Source organism: Bacillus rossius, chromosome 2 (assembly GCF_032445375.1).
Source record: "Bacillus rossius redtenbacheri isolate Brsri chromosome 2, Brsri_v3, whole genome shotgun sequence".
Classification (NCBI taxonomy): domain Eukaryota; kingdom Metazoa; phylum Arthropoda; class Insecta; order Phasmatodea; family Bacillidae; genus Bacillus; species Bacillus rossius.
In genome coordinates this window covers 93425134-93452611 of record NC_086331.1, presented here as the reverse complement: position 1 = coordinate 93452611, position 27478 = coordinate 93425134, and the positions used below count along the sequence as shown (strand labels likewise).

General features: G+C 35.3%; 2 protein-coding genes across 2 annotated transcripts in view; one reads left to right on the top strand and one right to left on the bottom strand.

Moving 5' to 3' along the window:
- LOC134529473 (twitchin) overlaps positions 1 to 19952 on the bottom strand; it is a 547023-nt gene extending 527071 nt beyond the window's left edge. The window contains exons 1-2 of the mRNA XM_063363606.1: positions 19760 to 19952; positions 7377 to 7781 (exon numbers count right to left, since the gene is read on the bottom strand). Coding sequence (XP_063219676.1) covers positions 7377 to 7689 — 313 coding nt within the window. The 5' untranslated portion in view covers positions 7690 to 7781; positions 19760 to 19952. The remainder of the gene's footprint in view (positions 1 to 7376; positions 7782 to 19759) is intronic.
- The window catches only part of LOC134529474 (uncharacterized), a 60657-nt gene continuing 52332 nt past the window's right edge, over positions 19154 to 27478 (top strand). The window contains exon 1 of the mRNA XM_063363607.1: positions 19154 to 19242. Within this exon, the coding sequence (XP_063219677.1) occupies positions 19213 to 19242 (30 nt within the window). The 5' untranslated portion in view covers positions 19154 to 19212. The remainder of the gene's footprint in view (positions 19243 to 27478) is intronic.

Here is a 27478-nt window from a genome sequence, read left to right as displayed (position 1 = left end):
GCTGGTAATTTCCTTGTTTGTACTTGTAGAATTTATGTGCTACATTTTTATTTGTAATTTTGATGATTTTTCCTTGAACGTGTCCCTTCGATGTTAAATTGAAATAAATATTATTTTACCTGAAATTATATTTTTTGCATAGAGCAAGGATCGTACCAAGGACAGAAATCGATCGAATCAATCAGTAAATTAATGACTTTTTTAGGATATTTTGATTTTTCTGAATATCTAGTTAAACTATTATGTATTTCTAAGATCGCGGCTAAGATGGAATCGGTTGCTTACTGGCTGCTGGTGGATAAGGAATTAATGCAGTTTTAGGACTTTTTACGTTTTTTAAAATAAGTGCTTGTTTTACATAAAATTATATTTAATTTTATCAAGCAAGGAATGAATGGAGGAAAAGAATTGATAGAATCAATTTGGAGGAGGGCAGAGGAGGGATTAATACAATTTTTTTGAGGATTTTGTCACCATATTTTATTACGTAAATATTTTTTACCTACAATTAAAACTTTTACACCGTGCAAGGCTCAAACCTAGGACATAAATCATTCTAATCAATTACTATTTTAATACGAAATTTGTTTCATGATTTTTGTTTTTTTCTAACTTATTGCTACATAATATATTTTAAAAAAAATTATATTCCAAGATGGCGAATGTGGCGTTGTCAATAATGGCCACTGATGTCTTGATCATAAATCACGAGTAGCAGAAATGCCCGAATATGGTCGATTTCTTTCGATTGGTAAGCCACGATTGATTAAGCCACCAAGCCATAGTCCTATAAGAAATACACTGCACCAAAGTTTCCTCTTCCTAATACTATTGCAAGTTTTTTATTTTTATTTTTTTTATCTAGAGCACCCTCTGAACTACGTTTTTACTAATTTTCACAAGGTTGGCTAGGTTACTATTTGTGTGTGTGATTTTCAGAATTTTTTTTTCAATTGATTTTTATTTTTATCGCTATAATATTATAACTGTATTTCATGGTGTGTTTGGGACGTTTCTATAAACGTGAGACAGCGGTTTCTGTTAGAGAAAGAAAGAAAATGTGTGACGCCACAGTGACGAAATGGTAGAAGATATTTTATCGTATTATTTGGTAGAGAGGGACAGAAACATTAGCCAGGTCTATGGGAAAGCTTTCGGTACGGGAAATCACAGAATATGAGTTGTAAGAACAATATTTTGTAGCCAATAGGAATACAGTTTTTTGGGGGAAGTCCCCAGTTTGTACTTTTGTGTTTTTTTTTGTACTGTGCTTTGTCTGGCTACTCATCGCAAGGACGTTGTTATGTGTGGTGGTGCTCTCAGTGTCTCATAAATTTGTTAGTGAATTTAGTGATAGACGATTTTAACGGCTGTGGTCAGGGCTGCGCCCATAATAATCTTTTTTTCGAACATTTTATTTTGAATTTCGTTGATCATAGTCATCGGAAGTAGACCATGACGGGGAAATGTGAACTTTTGCGGCGTCCCAAGGACAGTAAGTTTTCCTTGGTTCAGAATTAAGAGCGGGATATTTTTTTTTACCTCGAATTCTTTGGGTGACAAGAGAAGATAGCGTAAAAATTATTTTGGTAAAGAAAAATTAAATCTACAGGATTCTGCTATAAACTCTTTTATTTGAAACTTCACTCAAATTCAGTAATAATTATTACAACTTTCATCTTAGTGAACACTCTCAAATTAAATATATGCACGATCATATAATATCGCGAGTGCTTTATGTATGTGCAATTCAGACCATAGCTAGCCGTGTAAGTATGAATAATTAAAAGTTGTACTACAAAATGAATCTTATGATTTCTTGTTTAAATATTGATTTGGAATTTTTTTCTTATCCTTACTAAAACTAAGTGTATTTGTGGGAGGGGTTAGGGTTAGTGCTCTGTTCGGTAATTGGCCAGCTATGGCAGCGATTGAAGGCATGTCTTACTCTAAATTAAATCTAGATTTAAACTTTGTCAAGTTGGGCCCAGGTAAAACCTGCATAGAATCTAGGGGAAAACCCCGAGCACGTACACGAAGGGTGCACTGATCATGCATTATTACTGTAGGAGAACACAGCTGACATAGGACTGACCGGTTGAAGAGTAGGTCGGGGCAGAAATGATTCTACCACGAAGGGTTCAAGCACATGGCGCATGGTCCGTTTCCATGTTTTTATAGTGTTCACAGTAAGTAAACTCAGAACCGTAAATTTCCGAAGATATCCATAACTTGACGAAGATCCCTTGTAAATTTGTATTCAGTGTTCTTCGTAGATATAACTTATGGTGAAACATTTTCAACAGTTCAGAAAAATTGAATCCCACAGTCTGTCTGCTGGACAAGTTTCTAGAATGTCCCAGGAAAAATTTGAACTTTTAAATCTACCTACAATTGTAGGCCAAGTCGAAAGGGATTTTTGTTAATTTACCGTTTCATATTGTATATTGGATGAGGGAAAACCATGAAAAGACGTTTTGATAAGCAGGCTGATGATACTCTCATTTTCACGCGCTATAAGAGAATGCAAAGACTTCAAACAGCATTAGCATATCAGTGAGATTAATCATCAATCAATTAATTGTAAAAATTGGTTTTTAACACTTATATGCAATGCGAAGGGATACTTGGTCTTGAAGACTGATACAAATAATATTCAGAGCAGGATTCATTAACAGTTCTGGTGACTATGCACACGCGCGCGCGCACACACACACACACACACACACACACACACACACACACACACACATATATATATATATATATATATATATATATATATATAAAGCTCGCATGAAAAATAAATTAAAGGTTCTTTCATAATTCATTATAATTTGTAATAAGGTTATAGGGAAGACTTGTAGATTTTACAATTCTATGTACATACAGACATTTTTGTTAAGCTTAACATTTACACAAAACTTACAGTTTAACTTTTACGTGAAACATTTTTAAAGTTCTACTGTCGAAGCATTTACAAATGCAATCGATATATTGACATTAAGATCTCTATCTTTACACGAGATTTTTGACGTGACGTCTAATAAATCGATGAACGCCGGCTGCACGCACGAAAAAGTGTCCCGTTACGCACATTGTTCCGTTACGCTGTGTCCCGTTACGCTCATTGTACGCTTGCGCCGCATCTATCTCTCTTCCACTCGATTGGCCTATGCGTCCGAGGAGAAGAAAGACAGCGGCAGCACACAACTTACATCTACACGTGAACTGTTTCGTCGACTGTTTATAAAGTGAAGTGAAAAGTTAATGTTGTTTTCATTGCTTATTACAACTACAATTTCGGCAATAAAGGTTAATTATTCTTGCATTTTAAAAATCTGATTACTAGTATAATTTCAAGTATTTATTCTTTTATTATTAAAATAAAAATTATTCAATTTTATTCATAAAAGTACGCAATCATTTCATCAATGTTTTGTTATGACGTCACGTTAAACTATCGTCCGTAAACCGACTTTACAGACAACTAATTTTAATTGTGAAATTGTGTTCACGTAGTTTTATTAATTGTGTATATAATTAACCAAAACTCCTCTAAATGCTAGTTACATGTGAATCAAAGCTACATCACCCACATCATTGCCGATCACACAGATGTTAAGTATGAATTCAAGAATAGTAAGATTTTTATTAATTTTCATCAGCTTCATGCTCTTCTCTGATTAAGTCAAACCGATACACCTGTGGTACAAAAACATAATATTAATCTGGTTTGAACGTTTCCCACGAGTATGTGGACTGCGGAGGAAAACAAGCCTATTCGAACACGTCTCAGTAATGAAAATATTCATGAAAACTAAAGCTTTCCGATAATCTTCCATTACATATAGGATTTTGAATTGAAATGCTAAAAATTTATTTTTGTGAAAATGTCTCAGAAGTTGTAACGGCGCAGGCTTACAAATGAACTAGTGAAAGATTTATTATTCTTTTCGATCAGTTACAGTAATTGGTTAATTGTTTGATATCAGTTTTAATAACAGTTGATTTTCTATTTGAGAGTTGTTAGGTTATGATGAGAAGTATAAAATAGTAGTACCTAAAACAGGATTCGCCAGGTGGTGTCTGTGGTCTCAACCGCCGTCTTGAACTGTGACTTCACGGCGGCCATTTTGGTGTCTAAATTTTCAAAACTGTCCTAAAAAAGACTGAAAATTCCTCAAAAGGACTAAAAATTTCCCTATTTAAAGGGAAAAATTCCGTTTTGGAGGGAATATTTCCCACTTTCTTCGATAGAACAAATCCGGATGCTTAATTTTCCTCAGAGAGGCTTAATTTACCTCGCTTAGCCTAAATATTTTAAAATTGCCAAAACTCAAGCCTCTGGGTCACGACTTTGACCATGATCACTGGTTGCCATTTTTGAAATGTTGGAATTTTTACTTAAATATTCCAAAAAATATCAGAATAAAATTAAAAAATATATATATATTTACTTAAATCAAAGGGAATGTAGCTACGATATCGAGTACAGAGCCACGGTGTTCGATTCCCTGTGGATTAACTTGTAAAAAAATTGACAACTGGTCTTTTCTCCTTAATGCCTCAATCACACTGACCCCTAACCTCTTCGGCCAAGGCATATATTACCACATCCATTATGACTTCACGGCAGCCATGTGGATTCCGCCAATTGTTTTTTTCTGCTACAATACGCTGACATCATATTGTTCAAAGCAGCGAACTTTATTTATTTTTGTCTTTTAAAAATAATAATTTGCAGTTACATGTTGGAAAATGGTCGCCATTTGCTCTGTGAATTTTAGATAAGGAAGAATAAAATATAACACCTGTTTCCGAGAAATTTTATTCCAGTCGAAAGTCTTCGTAGTTACGAAGCAAATTATCGATGGTTGGAACCCTCGAGGGAATTTAAGTAGTATTTCGGCACCCAGTAAAATATTTTAAGTATTGATTGTATTTAACGGTAATGAATCGTCCAACCCAGGCACGATATCGACTGTCACAAAGTGATTTATAAAATTATAACTTTTAAAGCATCCTATTAAAACATACCCAATATAGCTATACGCATTTAGAGAATATTTAGTGCACCTTAGTATATGTGCCATTATATAGAGGTTGAAGAGAAGTATTTTTGAAAACATAATCTTTACTGTTAAGAATTTTTCTTTAAATAGTTTTTCCATGCCTACTTTGGGTGTGAAATTGGTACATTTTATCGTAATACAAACATTATAAATAAAATATTGTTTTTTATGTACACACATACAAACAGTGTCAGTGAATGGGGTTAAACGTCTAGTTCATTCATATTTTCAATTGTTTCGCAATTTAAAACTTCTGATGGATTTTCATTGGATGTGGTAATTATTTTGATTTTCTTTTCTTTTTTTATGTTTGAGTTTCATGAGAAACATAGTTTTTAATGACTAATGAAAATGTCGTCATATTGGGTCATTAACAAGAATGTAATGTTTGCAAACACTTAGAATGCTATTACCTATTAACATATGCATAATAAATATACTATAAGAACATAATTTCCGATAAAGCTTCTTCAATGTTTCAGAAACATTAAAATATTTCAGCATGGTAACGTCACATTTGTAAAATGTGGTTGGAAAAAAAATCAGTTGTCTGTAAACTCGGTTTACGGACGATAGTTTAACGTGACAACGTCATAACAAAACATTGATGAAATGATTGCATACTTTTATGAATAAAATTGAATCACTTTTATTGAATTATCACAATTTTTAATGGATACAAAGAAGGAGGGAATTGAAATTTACAATTTAATTGATAAATTTACTTTTATTTGCACTCATTAATTCAAATATATATATATATATTACTTTAACGAACAGATTATTTTAACTATAACTTTTTGAATGAAAGTGATTGTTTAATTGGAATGTTCAATTGGCTCCATAAAATAGTATATTCCCTTGCAAGTCGGTTAAGCGGTTCAACTTGATATTAAAATTTCTAAATATTTTTTTAATTTTCTTTTATGTTTCTTTTTGTTTATTGCTCTTTATTTTCGAAAAATGAAGAAATGGAAAAATAACCAAAAAAAATTCATTAATAAAAAAATTGTTTAGTTAGAGTACTAAATTTAAAAGCTACTTTTGAAAAGCCCGCCTTAACCTATTTAATATAATAGTAGATTCATAGGCCAATCGAGTGGAATATAGATGCGGCGCAAGCGTACAATGAGCGTAACGGGACAATGAGTCATCCTTTTTCGTGCGTGCAGCCGGCGTTCATCTATTTATTAGACGTTGTCACGTCGAAACTATGTAATGTTGTAGGAACTGAACAACATTTAATTAATTTAACATTACATTACTAAAGTGTATCTGAAGTATTATCTCATTAATGTTTTAAAAAATTTATAATATTTCACTATGGGTAAAGTTAATTTTTGAAATGTTTCTGCAATATTATCTTTGTAAGATTGCAGAAATGTCACAGTGTTTAAGTAAGGTAACGTTAATTTCTGAAATAGTTTTGAAACATCAGGATGTGGCCACGTCTGCATGAATACATCTTAACCAGGTGAAACCGTCTTTTTATCAGCTCATGGCTAGCGCCATGTTGGCTAGACACCCAAAACATTGGCTGAAGTCTAGTGTTTGCATTAAGGAAAAAGTTTTTAATTACAGTAGTTTATAAAAGTAGCTACATGTATTTGATGTGGAGTCTCACACGCCAAGTTGATTATTTTCAGTTTCTCGACATTTATAATTACTAAGGCATATTTCTGTAAATTTAACACATTTAATCTCTTTCATTTGTTGTTCTGTCACAAACATTTTTCAAACAGATATTTACTAAGTGTTATATATAAAATGGTTTTAAAAAATTCGCACGTCTTTTTATGGCAATTATATCACACTTGGTAAATATCTGTTGAAAAAATCTGTGACAGAACAAAATATGTCAGAGAGGCGTAGTGTTAAATTTACAGTATTGACGATAAAATGAAGGCGGATAATAATTCACCTTCATCAGACGTTTCCGCAATGTTTCGGGGCGATGGCGGTGTAAAAAATGTGACCTGCATGTTCCTAACTCCGTGTGAAACATTCAGGAGCGCAACCACAGGGGGAGGGGAGGGTATTTTGCCCCCCCCCCCCCTTCTGAAACCTTGAAGTGGGGGCAAACGGGGGCAAAGAAAGTGCTGTGTAATCAATTTTTAGATAATAAAACTGCTTAAATAGCACCATTTTCCACCTTGAAATACAAATTTTCCCGGGGGAGGACACCCGGACCCCCCGCTTCAATAGGGGGGATCGATGATTCTTTATAAAAGGTATATTGTGCCCCTGGAAACATTGCGGGACGTTGCTTGATATCACATTAAAAAAAGAAAGTTTACTCACGACTGAAGTTCAGGTTGATCGAGGCCGCCACTTCGCCCATCTTGTTCTTCGCCTTGACTTTGTAGAGGCCGGCGTCCGTCTCGACGACGTCGTCCAGCTCGAGCACGACCAGGAACTTGCCCGTGCCGATGGACTGCGTCTTCATGGCCGTGCGGTGGTCCTCGGCCAACTGCGTGTCGCCGCGGAACCACGTGATGTCCGGCTTGGGCGACGCCAGCAGCTGGCACTCGAACACGAGGCGGTTGCCCTCGTCCTCCTGGCGCAGCTGCGGCTTCTGCGTGAAGCTGGGGGCGAGGTCTTCAGCCACCCCCATCGCGAATGGGGAGGCTTGGCGGTGGGGCGGTTTTCACTGGCCGCCTGCGCGGTTGCACGCGGGACTAACTTCAACAACGGATTGAACTTCACCTGGAACAGAGCACGCGGGAACGTGGCCAGCTTCACCAGGATACGTTATACCAATACATGTTTTTTAACGTAGGCTACTAGACCGGTGGTGAAAGGGATCTATCTAGGAGCGTACGCAGAAATTCAATTCGGGGGAAGGGGGTACAACCACTTTGCCCCCTGTTTGCTTTTAAATTATTTCCATTTGTTGGTGGGAATAAAACATTTTTTTAGGATTGGGGGGGGGGGGGGTGAGTTATACCCCTCCCCCTCTTCTTTACCCACTGCGTACGCTCTGGCAAAGCCCAACTTAGGAATTCACTGACTGATCTAACTCTAAATAACTTTAAATAAAAAGTAACAACGTAAATTTGCAAACTTTCAACTTAATAAATTATACATTTCAGCTGCTAAAAGAAATATAACTCTCATTTACGTGTAGTGTGGTTTCTCACAACCTTAAGTGGCATATAATCAGGAAAAACGGGATTCTAAATCACCACAAAATACTTAAAATGCCCATCGTATTTAAATTTTGGTGATCGACAATCAAAAATTGCTTGAAATTATAAATTACTTGTGATAGGTTTGATAATTTCTCAATATATATTCTTTTAGTTTGTACTATTGAACATTTTATGCTTTAGGACTTCTTTATTATAAGCAGCAAGTTAAAGTTCGTGCGATAAATCCTGATATCTTGTACACTAAAACAAACAAAATCAAAGAATGTTGAAAATCCATTATTGGTGTTTTTTTAATGTATATTTAGTTCCCTACTTGGTGCCTTTCGTCTTGGTGAAAGCCGTCCAACAATGTAGGAAAGTTATTTGTAATGCAAATTTTTAAAAAGAGGATCGCGGTGAACTAAAAATTAATTAAATTGTTTACTAAGCGTTATTTATGTTGTGCATTAATCTTATATTTTTACTAATATGATGGACTAGGATTCAAATCTCGTCAACAACTAGAGCACCAGTAGCACAACACTGTGGCATATGTAACGAATCCATCCTAGAACAAGAGGTGATGGATTTAGGGAAAAAAATTCAAGTGGGCTGGGCAAGGAAATGAATTACCCAATATGTTACTACTGTCCAGTGTCTTAATATTGTTCAGGGTCTTACTGCTGTCCAGTGTCTTAGTACTGCCTGGGGGTCTTACTTCTGTCCAATGTCTTAACTGCCCAGTGCCTTGCTACTATCCCAGTCTTTTACCAATGCCCATTCTCTTACCACTGCCATTGTGCCCAGTATCTAACTACTTTCCAGTGTCTTACCAATGACCAATGTCTTACCACTGTCCAGTTTCTCACTATTCTCCAGTGTCTTACCACTGTCATAACACTTCCCAGTGTTTTGCCATTACTCAGTTTCTTACCATTCCCAATTGTCGTACCGTTTTCCAGTGAATTACCATTGCCTAGTATCTTACTACTCTCTATATTACTGTTCAGTATCTTACCACTGCCCAGTCTCTTAACACTGACTAGTATCTTACTACTGCATTGTCTCTTACCACTGTCTTGTCTTTTACCACTGTCTTGTCTCTTACAACTCTCTAGTGTCTTACCAAGTCCCACTGTCTTACCAATCCCCAGTGACTTACACAGCTCAGTGTCTTACTACTGCCCATTGTCTACCACTCACCAGTGTCGTACCACTGTCAATTTAATAACTGCTGCCCAGTGACTTACCAATGCCCAGTGTCTTACCACTACCCAGTCTTTCACAACTGTCAAGTGTTGTACCGCTGAATATTTTCTTATCAATGCCCAGGGTCTTACAACTGTCCAGTGTTTTACCACTCCCCAGTGTCGTACTACTCTCCAATGCCTTACCATTGCCTAGTGTCTTACAAATCTACAGATTCTTACCAATTCCTAGTGTCTTACAACTGCCCTGTCTTTAACTACTGTCAAGTGTCGGACCACTTTATTGTTTCTTATTAATGCCCAGTGTCTCACCACTTCCCAGTTTCTTACCACTATGTTGTATCTTACCGCTATCTAGTGACCACCACTGTCTAGTGTCTTACCAATGCCCAGTGTCTTACCAATGCCCAGTGTCTTACCACTGCTTAGTTTGTGACACCTCTCTCTTTTCTTACTATGTAACTGTATCAGTGAATCCATACGATGGTTTCTATCCTGAAGTATAGTCCTTGGTGGGCGTTATCGCTTAGACATGTGGCGATGGTCGTGGGTTCGAATCCTACTTCCGGCATGATGTAAAGCTCGGTTTCACGCGCCGTCTTAGTGATTTCCATTTATTCTTATATCTATGTATTAATGGTTCCCATTGCAAATTTATTGCGATACATTATTACGCTCTTCCATTTGTTGTTGTGTCACAGATTTTCTCACCTTATATTTACTAAACCTTTTTTTCGAGAGCTTTGAGGTCACCCAAGTGCTCATGATTACGAAAATTTGCGTGACATTTAGTACTATCATATACTATTTGGTCATTATGTGTTGAGAATCTTTTAGATGTATCTATCATACCAATTAATAGTTATCGTGATAAATTTACAGAATAATACTTCAAATAATATTAGCAACAAAAAACCAAATAATTAACATGGAGTGTGAGACCTAGCCTAAAACATTACAGCTAAGGTAACGCAGATCATCTCCACCGACTGACATTAGCGTTATACCGCAAACCGTATTTCTTAGTTTTCTTTCTTATCGAGCTAAAAATTAAGTTACCTATTTTGTAAAATAAATTCTATGTATCGTTTTAGAGGTATAACGAAAACAAATAACTCGAAATATGTACAGTAAGTTTCTAACGGCGAAATCAATGTTGAAGAATTTATTACCATTCGTCGAGCCCCACTTGTTACTCTTACGTGCAATTATTTAAAAATATATGACGAAAGTCATTTGAAAATATTTTTTAAATATAGTTTTAGGTTAAACAAGCACGGTTTTATTAAGATGAAAATGTAAGTTTAAATTTTTATTCAGACAAATTTGGCACTATTTTTACATGCTTTATATTAGCTTCACCTGTATGTTTGTCTGTCCATCTGTAACTCTGTCTGTCCGTCTGTAACTCTTTCGACTAAGAGTGAGTGACTCATCACTGTAAAATGTCCCACCCATTTCATTACGTTCGTTAGCCGAGCGGTCTAAGGCGCGCGACTTCTGTGACGTCAGCTTTCGGATTCAGCGATCGTGGGTTCTACTTCCGGCCACGCCGAAAAAAAAAATGTTTTTTTTTTTTTTTTTCCCCGGTAAATTCTAATATTATATCCATACATCTAACTGCAAATGATTCGTAGAGACTTTACCATTTCTTTGTGACGTTGCAACTCCAAATAGTTATCTCAGATGGTAATAGGTAGTGTCGGTAACTCATTTCCCTATGATAATTATACATAAATATAGTTTAAAAAACTAAAAAAAACATGCTTTTAAAGAATATCAAACTAAAAAGTTAAAAATAAATATAGTTTAAAAAACTAAAAAACATGCTTTTAAAGAATATCAAACTAAAAAGTTAAAAATAAATATAGTTTAAAAAACTAAAGAAACATGCTTTTAAAGATTATCAAACTAAAAAGTAAAAAATAATTTTAAAATTTAATTTATGACAATAGTATATAAGCAATACTAGTATAAATGAGAAAAAAGCATGGGGCGCTTAATATACAAAAAATATGGCACAAAGCGCCTCAAGCTTTTTTCTCATTTATACTAGTATTGCTTATATACTATTGTCATAAATTAAATTTTAAAATTATTTTTTACTTTTTAGTTTGATAATCTTTATAAGCATGTTTCTTTAGTTTTTTAAACTATATTTATTTTTAACTTTTTAGTTTGATATTCTTTAAAAGCATGTTTTTTATTACAGTATTTACTGTCGTTTGAATAAACTAGCCGTAAAAGACGTAAATTCCTTACCTTTTATTTTATGTAAAATAGTGTCAAAACGAACAGCCAACCAATAGATAAAGTAACGAAGTCATTTTCGTGAATTTAAAAGATCTCAAACCCATATTTTATACTTGATATTTTGAATTTATGTTGAAAGCGAATCCTGGTTTAAGTAGGGTTATTGGTGGGTCGAAAAATCTATTTCTTCCTAAGCTGGGTAGGATTTATGTCGTACGTAATTTATCTGTGACAAAATTAAATAATATTTCGATAGTTGCTAGTGACTGATCACCTAGTAGGCACAGTTTTGTAGTTTGAAATTTTGGGGTAAGCTTAAGTAAGACTGTCATCTTAGTAGTAGGTTTTTTTACGTGGAAAAGCATAAACATAAGATATACTGTGTAGTTAAGGTATTGTTACTAAAATAATCACTATATAAAAAAAGTTGTACAACTAATACATAAATGTAATTTAATTCAGTTACTGAAAGTTTTCGTAACTATTGAAATAATATGCCAATATTTTTTTTAAATCTTGTTACAACAGGTCAGTAACAGTGGTTAATGTGTGTCGAGGTGTGAGTCAGTTTGTGTGTATCTCCGAGAACAATATTTTCTAAATCCTGTGATACAATTCGTTGTGTGTCTGAAATTTTTGTTTGGTACTGATATGTGTTTGCTACTAAATAAATCCTGACAAAATTTCTTTTCTGGTGTCACTGTCATTTCTTTTACCATACAATAACTAAAATAAATCGTTTGATTTTTAACTCACACAGTTGGATCATTGTATTTTGTTTCACGAATATAACGCACCTCATTACTACGTTATGTTTTTTCTTGAGTTACAGTTATTAAATAATTATATGTAAATAATTAATCAATTGCTTTCGGACTAGAAGCTAAATAGTTAAAAAAAATATGCTGTCAAAACTTAGTGTTATTTACCTAGTCATATTTTTTCCCTTATTCCTTAATTTCTAATTGTCATATACAGAATGAGTTTTAAATTGACAGAAAAACTTCCGCTCCAGGTTAATAGGGAACAGAAATGTTAAAAACATGAACACTACTTCCGATCTAAAGTGCTTTACAAGGCTTGTTTATGCTTTTGACGTTGGAGTTTAACAACTGGTTTATTATAAATAATAGATCAAGTATTTGAGAAATAATAATGGAGAAAGATTTCATTGAAATAATAACACGCCTATTTAAACTTTTTTCAATTATGCGTGCAAAGGGGAAGTTTGTTTGTGCCTGATAACGGAACAGGTGTCGGTTTCCGATACGTCGCAACTTATTTGTCTTAGGAAGCCCTATTTTATTGTTCGTCTGTGTCTTTGTCTTTACATCGCTGTGTTGTCATTGTATTGTCCAAATTATGTATTTTGTATCATCGTCGGGTTCATCTGTTTGTTGCTATGCTGTCCCCGGTTATTATTGTATTTTATGTTCTTGTTACAACAGCATTGTTGTCAGCCCACTGTGTTCGTCTGTGCCGTGATATTTTTCCAACTAATTTCTTCCATTTGCTCTCTATAAACTAAAGTCTTGACTTCGGCTGATTTTGGGGTGTTTTTCTTTGTGTTTGCGTTTTTTTTTTATTTTACATCTTTGTGGTTTATCTATAACATACAGTATAAACTAACAATTGCGTATGTCTACAAAAATATTTTTCGTCACCCCTATTTACAATACATTCTTGTAACACGAGAGTATAGCGTGTATTTTTAAAGCCGGATTAATATATTTCATGCAAAGATAACTTTTATTCATTATAAATTTAATTATATCTTTAAAATACATTTATGGCGTGTAATTCGCTAAACTATCAGTGCCCCTGTTTTGTAGCAGCACTCATACACTGGCTGTAATGCGAGTTACATACCTACCAGGCGTGGCATGTTTTTAGTTCTAAATTTTATACTAGCATTTCTCAAAAACGACGGTGTTCATAGTAATAACATATACATATGGATTTAGTTTTTTAAATTAAACACTGTCTAGACGCTAAGTGTTCAAATCTTAAACCTTTTTCTGTTATTCGTAAAAAAAGTTGTTCAGCTCCAACTGAAATAGGGTATACCAGCCTTGGACAGCACTTTAGACAATAAGTCGTATATATGTTTGCAACTTATCTTTCGTAATGAACCTGAAGCCGACGTTATTCAGTCAATTTAAGACTCAACCTGTTTAATGTGTTATTTGGACTAAGTATTTCCTAAACCGAACAAAGAATTTTTTTTTAAAATAATGCGTTTACAAATGCTAGCTTTATTTACATTTAAAACATATAACTTGTAAAATAATTTTTAAAAAATCTGGTAGTACGTTATGGTCAATTTATAATCCAATTACTTTAAAACTTGTAAAAGGAACGTTTTCTCCAATAAATAATGACGCCGTTATTACTCTTAGAATTAAAGTTATGGTTGTTAGAAGCGTGAAACTTTCACAAACCATCTTACAACTGAGTCATCATTTTTAATAATACTTCTGGCCATGTTTATTTAGTTTGATTTTCATTACATATTTGTGGCAGCTCAGAAACAAATATTCCATAAATATTCATGAACTGCGTAACAATCAAACGAAATTTATTGAGCTACTTAATTTCTTTATAAATTTGTAATTTAATGATGAATATAGTAATTGTTTTCAACGTTTTGCATCATAAACTTTTTTGTTTTGTGTAAAGTTATGATATTCTTGGTAGCTATTATTTTAAACAGAAAAATGTTTTAACTGTGCAATTTTATGATAACTAATGTAGTAAAATATATACACACCATTACTTAGTATTATATACTATTATTTTGTGCACACGATGTAACATTGTTGGTGTTCCTTGCCATAAATATCTCAGCAAAATGTTCCAAAGATTAAAACAAATATCGAAAGAACCTCAATTTTTGTATTCAACGCATGTGTATGATGGCAATTTTAAATGACATATGATTCAGCCAAGTTGCACAAACAAGTGCTATATTTTGGAATTATACAGACAATTTTAACTATTCGTTCAACTTGAAAATCAATTTGGCTGAATCGGATGTGAAAAATTACATAATTAACAAACATTATTTTTATTATCACATATTTTACGCCTAGGCATCTAATGGAATAGTGTTAATGATAATCGTTCATGAACAAAAATCATGTTTTATAAAAATGCATTTTACAATCATCCTGATAAACTACAAATATTATGATCAGCCTAGTAAAGTGTGGCTAAGTAAATTTGATCATGTTCTACTTAAAAAAAATTCGCATTTTAATGTTTTACTCATGTCAAATCTAAATGTACGAAATGCAGTTTGCCAAAAAAAAAAAATTAGAAGCTAATCCTATTATTATTTTATACTTCTACTTAAACTGTATAATTTAATAATAGGCCTATGTAAATTTAGGTTCGGATTAAATGTCTTCGTGTATTAAAATAGCAACAGTTTGGCTTAAAAAGAGTGCCAAGAATATAACAAACTGACATATTACGTAATCGGTTATATCACATCTGTTGCATAATGCACTATTAAAATTTAATCAATTAAAGTTCATAACGTAATTAATGAAACAACGATTACTTAAGCTAGTAAACACATTCTAGTTCAAAACATAGGCATATAAAATAAAGTGAGGTATGTTTGTTTTAGGTAATCTATGAAATTTACGTTATTAACCATAGTGTGAAAAAAATTTCACAAGCACGTCTGGTTACTAAACGGAATATATTTAAACTGAACGAACAAATGTAATTTTGAAAATAGGATACACTTGGTTGGGGGAGGGGGGGGGGTTATATTCCCTAAAACAAAAGTATGCACCTTTGAAAATTTCCAAACTATGTCTACTTTAAAAAAATTATATTATTGTCATAGAATTTTTGTTTATCATTTTGTAACGAGTTCATTCCACTTGATTTATGAACTGAAAATTTTTGATATTTTGTGCAGTAATTTTTAATATTTTACTGAAAATAATTTGAACTGCGAGAAAGATTTTGTTTCGACAAATTTTTGACATAAAAAATAATTCTAAGTCACGCGTAAATAATTAAAAAAACAAGATAAAAAATAAAGCCTGTATTTTCTAGAGAAATAATTCTGTTTTTCATTGTTTAGCAAATTTCCCTAAAATCTGCGGAATCAAATTTTGAACATTAAACATTTCGTAATTATCTACAAATTGTGATAGTCTTTCCGATTATAACAATTGCTAGTAAAGTCTTTAAATGATAATTTTGTGTTGTATGTAAAATAATTATACATATGTTACAGCACCTAAAAATTTACCCAGTTAAATTGATTTATTTAGTGTTAAAACAGGTTTTAAAAAAATAATTTAAAAAGATATATTTCTTTCTTTTTATTTTAATTTTGAAGTTAACTTATTAGATAATAAAAAATCACGTCAATACTGACAATCAAAGTAATTATTTATTTTATTTCACTGTGATTAAATATGATAAATTTGTTCCAAAAAATATAAAATTATATTTAATTTTAACAATTTGCATATTATTTTTACAGCGTAAATGAATGATTATACTGTACAAGTAAATAACGTTTCTAGTTTATTATTTTCCATATTCATAGCGTAGGTATTAGTATTTGAAACTATTTCAAAGAACTTCGCAGAAATAAGTGTAAAAATCGCATTGTATGTAAACATTAAATTATTATACTGTATTCATTACGGGCTGATACAATTATTAGTGTCGTGCTATTTTTAATTGACAGCGTCTTTAAATCATAATGTTCTATGGGTACGGATATTTTAAATTTTAATTATTTTTCTGATTATCTCACAGTTTTTATTATACCGTTTAGTGATTCCTCCGTGTTTTGTGTTTCTGGTCGCTGGTTTATCGGTAAACGAACTTTGCGTTTAATTTTACACCCTTCTTACTACCACTTTTTCATTTAGTTTTTCCCAGTCTCTAAACATGTAGCTACAACTCTAATATTGTTATGTCTATCAGTATGATTTACTAAGTATCCATTACACCCGTTCAAGGGAGCGGCCTGCCTGGACACACTAAGATGTGCAGACCTTTCAGAGCAACCCACTCGATCTAGAATCTGCTCAAGCTATCTGCGTGGAGCCTGTTTGCGTAAATCATCCAAGAATTTGTTGACGTCCAAATATTAGTTCAGTTTTCAGGTTTCGCCTTTTAACTTTTCTCTGATATTGAAAAAGGTGATAACGGATATTTTTAGGATAATTTTTAGGTTACGAATACCCCGGTATAGGTTCCTGTAAGCATCATGAGTACTTGCATACCGCTTTCAACCTAATTTTACGCCATTAAATTGTTAGTGTCATCGTTTTATTCTCCATGAAGTACGAAGAGAATGCATGCTAGTTTGAGAGTCTTGCGCCTAAAAGCAATACCGCGCTAGAAGCACCAGTGAGCGTCACACTCTTTTTATCGCCTCAGCAACACAAACAAACCCCTGGGCAGAAAAAAAATCATTAATCATATCAACCATAATGATACTGAATAGAGTGATGCACAGTTGAAGAGTTTAAATATCACTAGGCATGACACTTAACTATATTTTGATCGAAAAACAATATCAAAAAATATTTCGTGGTAGTTCCTTTTTTAAGATCGCTGTGCATGAAAAAAATAGTTCAATAATGGAATCATCGTGAAAATTTTGGTTTTGGCACGTAGTCCGTTCTGAGTTTAAACCATTTAATTTGTTCATGAAAATAGTCTAATGTTCCAAATGCAAGACCCGAATACAAAACTCGTGTCTAATTTTATGTTGAGAATCACCGAGCCAGGGGTGCGTGGGTATAGAAAGCAACTGTGAGAAAACTACGTGTCCGTTTCACAATCTACGTGCACTTTGCTTGTTTGGAGCTCGTACGTCAGCGGCGCGTACATTAACAGCCCCGAAATAGCCCGGGGCGCTGGCAAGCCACCGCGGTCGCCTGGTAGCGGCCGGCGCTCCAGCCTCTGTCGCCCGCCGCCCGCCTTGCTGGTCCACCGAGCGACCCTGGCCCACCCAGTGCCGCTGTCTGCGCACAACACCTCACCTGACGTCATCGGCAAGTGCCGTGCAAATACAGCGCCTGTTTCTCAGAGGAAAAGTTAACTAAAATGAGGCGATAACCTTGTACTACGCGGAAGAGTACGAGACTCGATACTGGACCTTTCTTTTTCCGGTTCGTTGACTCCCACATTGCGGAAGGCAACAGCAAACCGTCACACAATCACCTCACCAAAAACAATTCTCAAATTACTCGTATTTCTCTCAACTTAGCTCGAAATTCAGCAACAAAAAAAATTTAATGATAGTCAAAAAGCTAAACAAGCTTGCGTCCGTGCCAGCGGCATATACATTTCATTTTCTCCCAGAACGGATTAGCAAGTTTAGTTATTTTATCATGATGAGTTTCTGAATAAGAAGTTTAAATAATGCCTCAGACCATTAAAAACCGTCTTTATCTAATCGATTTAGTGACCCGCTTCCTCTCACAAGTAAATCAAGTGTCTTGATTTGTGTGATACTCGTTCGCCTGGCCACTGTTCCCAATGATTCGCCACTGGCACACTTGTGTGCTTCGATGACGATGAGTGGTGTGAGTTGAGTTTCACTTTGTAGAAAGAATATTAGTGTGTGTTACGGGGTTCAAGGTCGCCGGTTTGACCGCGAAATTGGCCGGAGTCTGAAGTGATGTCTACCGATAGTTTTCTGTAAGTTTTACACAATTCAATGTTGTAACCATTCCCCCTGTTTTAAATTTATTTTGGTAAGGAAAATATGGCCTAATCTGCACTCGTTTTATTTTCAAAATGTTACTATCAGGGTTTTATCAATATATATATCATCAATAAAGTAAAAACCAATGAACCCATACTTTTAAGAATACTAATTTTTACTTCTGCGAAAATAATTTTGCCTCATATATCTTCAATACTATTCAATTATCGACTGAAAAATAAAAGATTATTTTTTCACACACGCAATGGGACCATAGAACACTCCTAGACTACTACTGGTCATTACATCGGGGGGGGGGGGGGGGGGGTGGATTTTCAGCTTATGGTGTAAGGAGTCAAGCCAGGGAATGTATGTACGTACCGTTTTTACTATTGGTATACATCCTCATATAAAGTAACTTTCAATTTTTTTTTTCAATGAACTAAAATATTAACTTTGTTCAATGAATCTGTTGATAAACTTAAATCTTGGAAGTATTTCATTACCTAAAGAGAAGTCCCATAAATTAAATGTTATTTTCAATTATAACAACTTTCATTTATTGAAAGCAATTTATTGTTTCTTCATTCTAAATTTTAGCAGTACATACAAAAAAATTAAAAAATTAAATTCCTACGTTATATTTGGTTACTGTTGCGTAAGTTAAGAAGCCAGGCAGGGTTAACGTTGCACTGTTTAAAAAAGAAAAAAAATGTAAACGATCTGCATCCAAGATTAAACTGGGCTCCGAACCAAATGGTTTCTGGCACCTATTTACGTAACGTACGTTGGGCGCGAAACATAACCAGTCTGGCGTTAGCATTATGTAAGAACGAAGTGGCAGAAAAATGTTTGGTTGCCTTAACATCAAACGTATGGTAAGTCAGACATAATAAAGCAAGCGTTATAGACTAAATTTATGTTGGTAATGCGTTGATACTGCTCACAACACATAAAATTCCAACGTTGTAAGCAATTTATTTTAAATCGTAATAACTAAGTATTTATAGATCTAAAATTAATATAATGTGATAGAAATATTTTATTGTTCTTGATCCAAAAAATCACAATTGAACACCACATTTTCTCACAGACTTTAACTTGTAGCTTCTTTTTTTTTTTTTTATAATAGCAAAAATAGGCAGCTTGGTTTACTATTATTCATGACAAATTAAGTTTTGATAATTTGTGCTGCAACTCGTTTTTGAACTAGAGATTGATGCAGACAACACAGACTTGATGCTACATGCTGCGTCGTGGGTAAGGTGCCAGGACATAACTCATACCCCCACGAACCAGCGACAAGAAGCTGCGAAGCTACAGAAACTGGAAGCGTCTCGGTGCTCCGACGCGCGCGCACTCGCGGCACTGACAACAACACACTCGGGGGCGTACCGGCGGGGGTCTGGTCCCTGGCCGCTGGTCCCCGCTGCGCCGGTCGCGGGCTCCACGGCCGAACTGGCGAGGCGGTCTGTAGCGAGACACTGGCGGGGCGCTGCGCGTCGCCCAAACCTCGCACACGTCTGCGGCGCCGGGCTCGTGGCTGCCGGGCGTGATGGCGGCGTCCCCCTCCCTCCCCCTCTGCACCACCTCCCAACCCTCCCACCCCTCTCCACCCCTACCGCCCCAATGCCCGACCCCCCACGCCGACCAAAGGTCGCTATGCCGGAGACAATTTCTAGCATGCTGCCAAGTGTGGCCCACCTTTGCTATTGACCCACTTTGGCCCTTGTTCCGGAGCATTTCGTGTCCAGTCAAACTTTGACTGCCTCAGTCAGTGTGTGCGTTCTAGTAGACATCATACCTTATGGATTAGGGCTATTAGCTCTCGGCATACGGCATTTCGGTGGGAGTAATTTCGTGAACGCGAAGGAAGTCAAGGAACGGAAATGTGTGACAACCACGGTGCTGCCATCTGTGGCGGACGGCGCGAACCAAAGTTCACAAACACTAATGGAATTTTTTGTATAGTATTGACTGTTTAATGAACTGGAACAAAATGGGCAGTATTTGAATAAAATTCCTTGTCGAATATCAGATACAAAGTCGGGCTTTAGAATTATTTTTTTTTTCAAATCTTTTTCGCTTTTATCGGAGCCGTTTCATTATATAGTTTAAAATTTCGCTCATCAAATCGAAATATTCGATAGACGACATATTGCTCCGGCGGCGAATTCTAGCGGCGGGTGCGGAAACTACGTGTTATCCGCGTCCAGAAAAGTAACTGAAAACAAAATTTGCGTTTATTTATCACGCTCGGCATTATTTTAAAGAATTCTGTGTTAAATTTCGTGTCCGAGTTTAAACTTATAAGTGTATTTCGAAAATGAGAACACATGAATTTGGTTGTTACCAAGGTTAGATGTTATACATCATTTGCGAGTACTGAAACACACACACACCTACCCTCACACACACATATATTATGTATATAGATTTAAATAAAACAATATAAAATATTCAAAAAATAGTGAAGCCAGAGTAAAAAAAAATTTAAATAATGACTTTTGAATTGACCAACTGTGACTGGAAGAGTTACTCATCGTGGCCTCACACGATGGCTGCACTCGGGCTGAACAGCGGGGTTTTGCTGATTGGTCATCTGCTTCTTCGAACCCCCTCCCAACGTGGAAGTTTATTTTTAACGTGACCTTAAGAAGTCGAATGTGTTTTGTGACTTTCCTTCTTTCGTGTGACGCGGGCTTTTGGCGTGTGAGGGCGCGCATGCTTGTGTTTCCTATGTCCCCCAAGAAACAGATACGCTGACTCCAAGCAAGCGAAACACAAATCACCACAACATTTTACAGCATGTTTCGCATATTTTCGCTTGAACCACTTTATGCTTCCAATTTTTCAGTGTCGCTGATTCTTATCTAAATTCATTCTAAATTGTTGAGTATTTATGTTTAATATTTACCTTTCAAACAAATTCGTGAATTTTTTCTTATCCGAACATTCCAAAGGTTACTAAAGTTTGGAGAAATGATTAAATTGAATTCAGGTGAAAGAACTATGCTGCTCCAAAAACTTCAGTGGCTTGCGCGCGGCAGAGCAAACAGCACAACAGAACTGCTGAGGGCCGGAAACGAGATGTTTTGTCTCTCAGTAGTTAAGGAACATTATGGCGTTACCCAGATTTGCGCGCGCTCGTTACCATGAAACGCCGCGAAGCTGTTTACGAACCTCGTTTCCGGCTATAACTAAAAGCGTGCAGAACGCTTAGCAAAACTGTCCTGGTTATTTGTGTCTGAGCATGTGAGCCTGTAATACTCTCGCGTTGCCTTGCACTTGCGGCGTACGTTTTATCTTCAAATAAAGACACCAACTCACCGGAACAAGAGCTGTTTGATTTGTGATATTCTATGCATCTGCATTGACACTTCGGCTGATTTAAGAGCGTTACTATGCATAACGCGTGGGATATTTTACGTTTCGACTAAAGTGTATTTTAGACCTAGACAGAGAACGGCATGGCACTATCCATACATGTGAATCACCTGACGTCATGTAAGCTTCATACTATTGCGCATTAAATCAGCTTGTTTTAGACAATCTGTTTCAAATAAATATTACTTTTTTAATTGCTATTGTTAGTATGTCCTCACTTTTTAAGCTATTACTTTGAGTAGATCTTAATAGTAACTAAAATTCCACTATAATATTATTTTGACTTTTTTTAAATTTAAAGCTTTTCTAGTCATTATTTGAAAGAATCTGTAGTGCAGACTAGAGTCCACCGCGTTTTATTTTATTTCCTATTATTTAACACCACAAAAAATAACTCACTACTTTAGGAAATACGCTTATTCCTTGCGAAACACAAGCTTAACTCAGTCTTACGCTGCAACACGTGTCGCCAATCCTGAGTCGGTCTCAGTTTCGTAAGTAACTGTACGTAGACTACATACGAAGTAATTTTCTGAATCAAGTCACGTCCATACTTATAAAAGTTTAAGTCAAATTTAAAAAAAATAATCTCTTACTTTTCTTTATGATTTATTCAATATCATAATGAGAAGAGTCTTTGCTAGTGAATGACATAGCTCGACGGCTATGGCATATCGTTCGATGAATGTATGTTCATTTTTCTTAGATAATTCATGACATGAATGTTTGCTAACCTTCTTGTGTAGTTAACGCAACACAGATTGTAGCATAACCTATATATATATATATATATATATTACTAACTTAAGCCTGCCATAATAAAAATCAGTAATTATTATCCAAATATACCGAAAAACATTTTAAAATTTATGAAAAATTAGTTAAATGCCATTTTAATAAAAATACACTTAGGCCTACATCATGGAAATTGGAGTCATCGGCTTTAACCCGGCCAGGGCAAAACTGAAGGTGGGTTCTTCCTCCACGGAGGCTAAAGGAAGACTTAACCCCCCCCCCCCTAATAAAAAGAATATGTACTGCGACAACCAGTAGTATGCCGTCATGACGGCCATGTTATATCCGCCATCTTGTTTTAGTCTGCTAAAGTTCGCGGCCAATATATTGGTTTAATTTGTACCCGCTAGATTGCATTAGTGTCAATCACCAGACTGTTGGAGCATCCGCCATATTTTCAGCCATTTCAGCCACCATATTAAAAACTGTGATTATCTACCTAAAATTTAGAAAAATATTCCAAGTAACATTAAAAGTAATACATATTAATAACTTAGTTAATTCGATTGATTTACCTCATTGGGTCGTTCCTTTGCAACTGCTTAAATAGGTTAGAACTTCAAATCATTATTTAAATTATTTTTATTATATTACCTTTCGAATTGTCTATTTATCTTCATTATTAAGAACAAGGACTAATACCAATATAAATGCGCTATTGAAAAATATGTTACACAATATCACGATACCTACCTGAAAGTCCATATTCGACACAATTTATGATTACTAGACTGTTAATTACAAGCATATAGGCCAAACGTCTCCGAAACACGAGGCCTTACTTTTCGATTATGTCAAAACTTTCCAACAAGCCACGTACACTGTTAGGCGTGTAGGCCTAGCGTATCATAAACACGAAGCCATCTATTTCTATAATTGTGTTAACATTTAAACCAGGTCATGTACAAATTTAGGCGTAAAGTCCAAGCATCTCCGAACTACGAGGCCTTCTTTTTTGATATTTAACAATACATTGCAACCACATCACGTCCAATGACAGGCATATGGGCTAAACATATCTGAACACGAGATCTTCTATTTTGATACCTACTTGTCATATCTATAAAATTGATAGGAAAATAATAATTACAAGAAGACAAGAAAAATATTGAAACTGCAGGCCTACATTATGGATATAACCTATTACAAGAAAATTGATAAACTAATTAACATGTACAACGATTACTCTAACACCAAAAATCCCTGAAAATGTTTTACGCCTACTAGAAGACCAAAGGGTGTCTTAACATTAATTATACAGTGCTGACTACAAACTTGACTATGCACATTCAACGAAAAGCACATCCTATTTTTACTCACACTCAGCTCGATAGAATACAAAAGGATATGATAGGATACAATCGGCAGTACAATCGATAGGAAAAAAATAGGCAGGATACGATGTGTAGGATACGTTCGAAAGGATTACATAGAATTCATATGATACGATAGGCATAATACGATAGAATACGATCGACAGAATACGACTGGCTACAATACCTCCAATTGCTCCAATTGTTCCAATTGCATTGCTGCGATTAGCTTCATTTGCTCCTTTGCATTTGGCTCCAATTAACTACAAAGGCTACAACTACCCAACAGATTTCAATTGCATTTTCCTCTAACTGGTCCCAATGGCTCAAATACCTTTATTTTTGATGTCCATTTTGTTAGTGATTGAAACATGTGAATTACTTTCTTTAGTTAGAAATTGTATTACGAGGAATAGCCATAAACTAGAAGTAAGATTACAAGAAATAATACAAAAATTTTATTTAGAACTAAATAATAATTTATTTTTCGATTTAATACGCAGGATAGTTATAAAAACCATTCATTTTATGTGAACCACACAACTTAGTTCACAAAGTATCATCCATATTTCTTTGGTAATAAATAAATTTTCAACATTTTGCGAAGCAAACAGAAGTCGTAACTGTTGACCAGTACGTTTCGTGTCTTTCCACAACGTGGGATGCACATTCAACGAAAAGAACAGTTATTTTGGTCGGAAATTCTTTAAACAGGACTTACCTTTGCATTTACATTCCTCAAGTGCCCAGCTTGCCTCTTGCCTGGTTTGGGCCATGTGTCCGGCTTGCATCGTGCGTGCCTAGTTTGATTACGTTCTCGATTTGCATTCTGTCTGTCTCGACCTATATTTGACTAGACCTTTGCCCGAATTGGTCCATATGCCTTGCTAGTAGCTTCGTGCCTGACTTGGACCACGAGTTCTACCTGCATCGAACCTATCTTGTCTTGTACCTTGTTTATCTCATACACTTCTAACCTCATACCATTCGTATCCAGTTTACCTCGCACCCGTTTTGCCTGTTATGCTTTGAACATTTGCCCCGCTTTCATCGTGCTCGTACCTAAATTGTAACATACCCTGTTCCTCCGACCCCGTTTGTATTCTGGCTACAAGTGTAACCAATTTCTAAATCTGGCTACAATGTAGCCTTAGAGCTTGGAGTCAAATGCTTCATCTGGCTACAATACAGCCAATCTTGCTACAATACAGCTCAATCCGGCTACAATACAGGAAGAAATCAACATCAACTGTACAGCAGTGTGAAAATGTCTATTTGGCCTGGTAGAAGGGTTTCGAAAAAATGATTACCAAACGTGTGTCAAAACAGATTTCAAATACGTTTTGTATTTTACTGTAAAGCGAAACGTATTTTCAAACTTTGTAAAGTGCAATTTTGCGGCAGATCAAGTTTAAAAACCAGTATACTTTAATTAGTTTGAAAGTAAATTGCACCAGTGATCACGGCCATCGAGTGACAAAGAGAGAGAGAGAGAGAGAGAGAGAGAGAGAGAGAGAGAGAGAGAGAGGGTACATCCAAAAGCGATTCAGTGGACTACTTATTTCATTATGCCTGCTTTTTCAATCAAATTATTATGTGATTCACTCTTTGATAATTTTCATTGCCAACGAGCACATCATCGCCCTATTTTAGCAATAATTATTGTCAACAAGGTTACTTTCATTTTTGAAAATTTTAATGGTGGTGACATGGTTTGTGACTTATTTCAACAATTTCAAATTTTCGCCCACGCTCAACTCGGGACTCGAACAAAACCCTCTCGCGCGGACAGCTGGCGTGCCTACGACTGCGCTGCGGTGGTCGGTAGCTCTACTGCTGAGAAAATTCAACACGCACTGGTAAAAAATTTTCAACTTCAATTCTTGAAGAACGCTGGGTACAAATCATCCAGGGATCTCCTTCAGATCGTCGTCTTCGTAAATTTACAGATACCGAGTTCAATTACTTTGAAAATGAAGCCAAAAGAATATTCATTGTGTATTAACAAAACATTCTAAAACTGTGGAAGTCTACAGTAAGAACACTCTTCTTTTATCCAAGCGAATGTTTACCTTTGTTTAGAATGAAACATACAACTCGGAAGTCTAAATACGGCATAGTTTCTACCAAGATTCAGTTATTTGAAATTACGAAGACTTCTTCGTTTATTTGAGTTCAATTATTCGTAGAAATGACCGTAAATTTACTGTAATTTCTAACAGTGTGGCTGTGTGGCTAATAGTATTAAGACTTCCTTTCACTCAGTGAGCGGATAAACTTCGTACTTTAATTCCTGTGCACCACCAGTATCTAGCGAATTTCCGTCCAGGTATATAGTGGGCTAACAATCACTTTGTTAAAGACTCTGTGCTTTTAAATTTGAGTCCTGAGGGCATGCAGGGATCGAATCACTGCTCTCAAAACGTGAACACTACGCCATATGCAGCAACTAAGGAATGGTGTGCGCTTGTTGTAAGACATTGTATGTAAATGTATGTTAGTAAATTACAGTAGTTGTTTACCACAACTTACAAAACTTAGTCTTAGTGAAATTGAAGTATGTTTTACATCATAAAAGTGCAGATATATAAAATTATAAGAATACAAATTATGATTCTACTTAAATACAGTGAAATCTTGACCAAAATCTAGAGAAAATAATTGATGCTTTTGAAATGTATTCATATCGCCGTCTCTTACGCATATCCTGGGTGTTGAAAATTTCAAACGACGAAGTACTCCATCGGATGAAGAAGCGCAAAGAAGTGCTGTTCATTATAAAGAAAAGGAAAATTCAATATCATGAGAACATTTTGAAAGGTGAGAACTACCTACCTCCGTTAGGAGACGGCGCCTTAAGCAGAAGTCAAGTATAAAAGTAAAGATTATATCTAATAATAAATAATAAATAATTAAAAATAATCCAGATGCTCAGTGTTCAATCTTAAATACAATTTCTAATATTTGCAACAAAAAAAACGCTGTCAGCTCCAACTTTAAAGACGTATATAATTCAGCCTTGGGAAGCACTTTAGACCATAAATCGTATATGTTTGCGACTTATTTTGTTGTGAAAACCTGCAGCCGAAGTTTGTGGGTCATTCTGTATACTCTCTCACAATCACATATATAACACTGACACATGGGGTGTCCGGAAATTTCTAGGCATAAATTTAATGGGCTGCACAAATTGCAAAACAATCAATTTGATAAGGTACAAATTTCGGGAAACGCAATCCTGCAAGGTAAAATGCGCGAACAGTAGCGCAAAATTTAATTTCGCGCTCATTTGGCGGCTTTCCACTGGCTAAGAGGACGCGCGATCGCAGCATCATGACGTTCAAACGCATTGCGGGAAGCAGGACGAGTGGGGTGCAGACGTTTAGAGTTAGTCATAAGCACACACATATATACATATATGTATTTACACATATATTTTAATTCCTACAGATTTAATAAAAATACAAGAAACGATGCTATTGATGGTTGTGTTGAGAAATCTTACGAAAAACATATTTTTTCAAACAATGTGAAAAAATATTTCACTCGCTAAAAACTTGGGGCTCACCTGCAGAGGCTTCACAGCACTTAGATGTGCGAGGCCAAGTGGTTAGGAGAC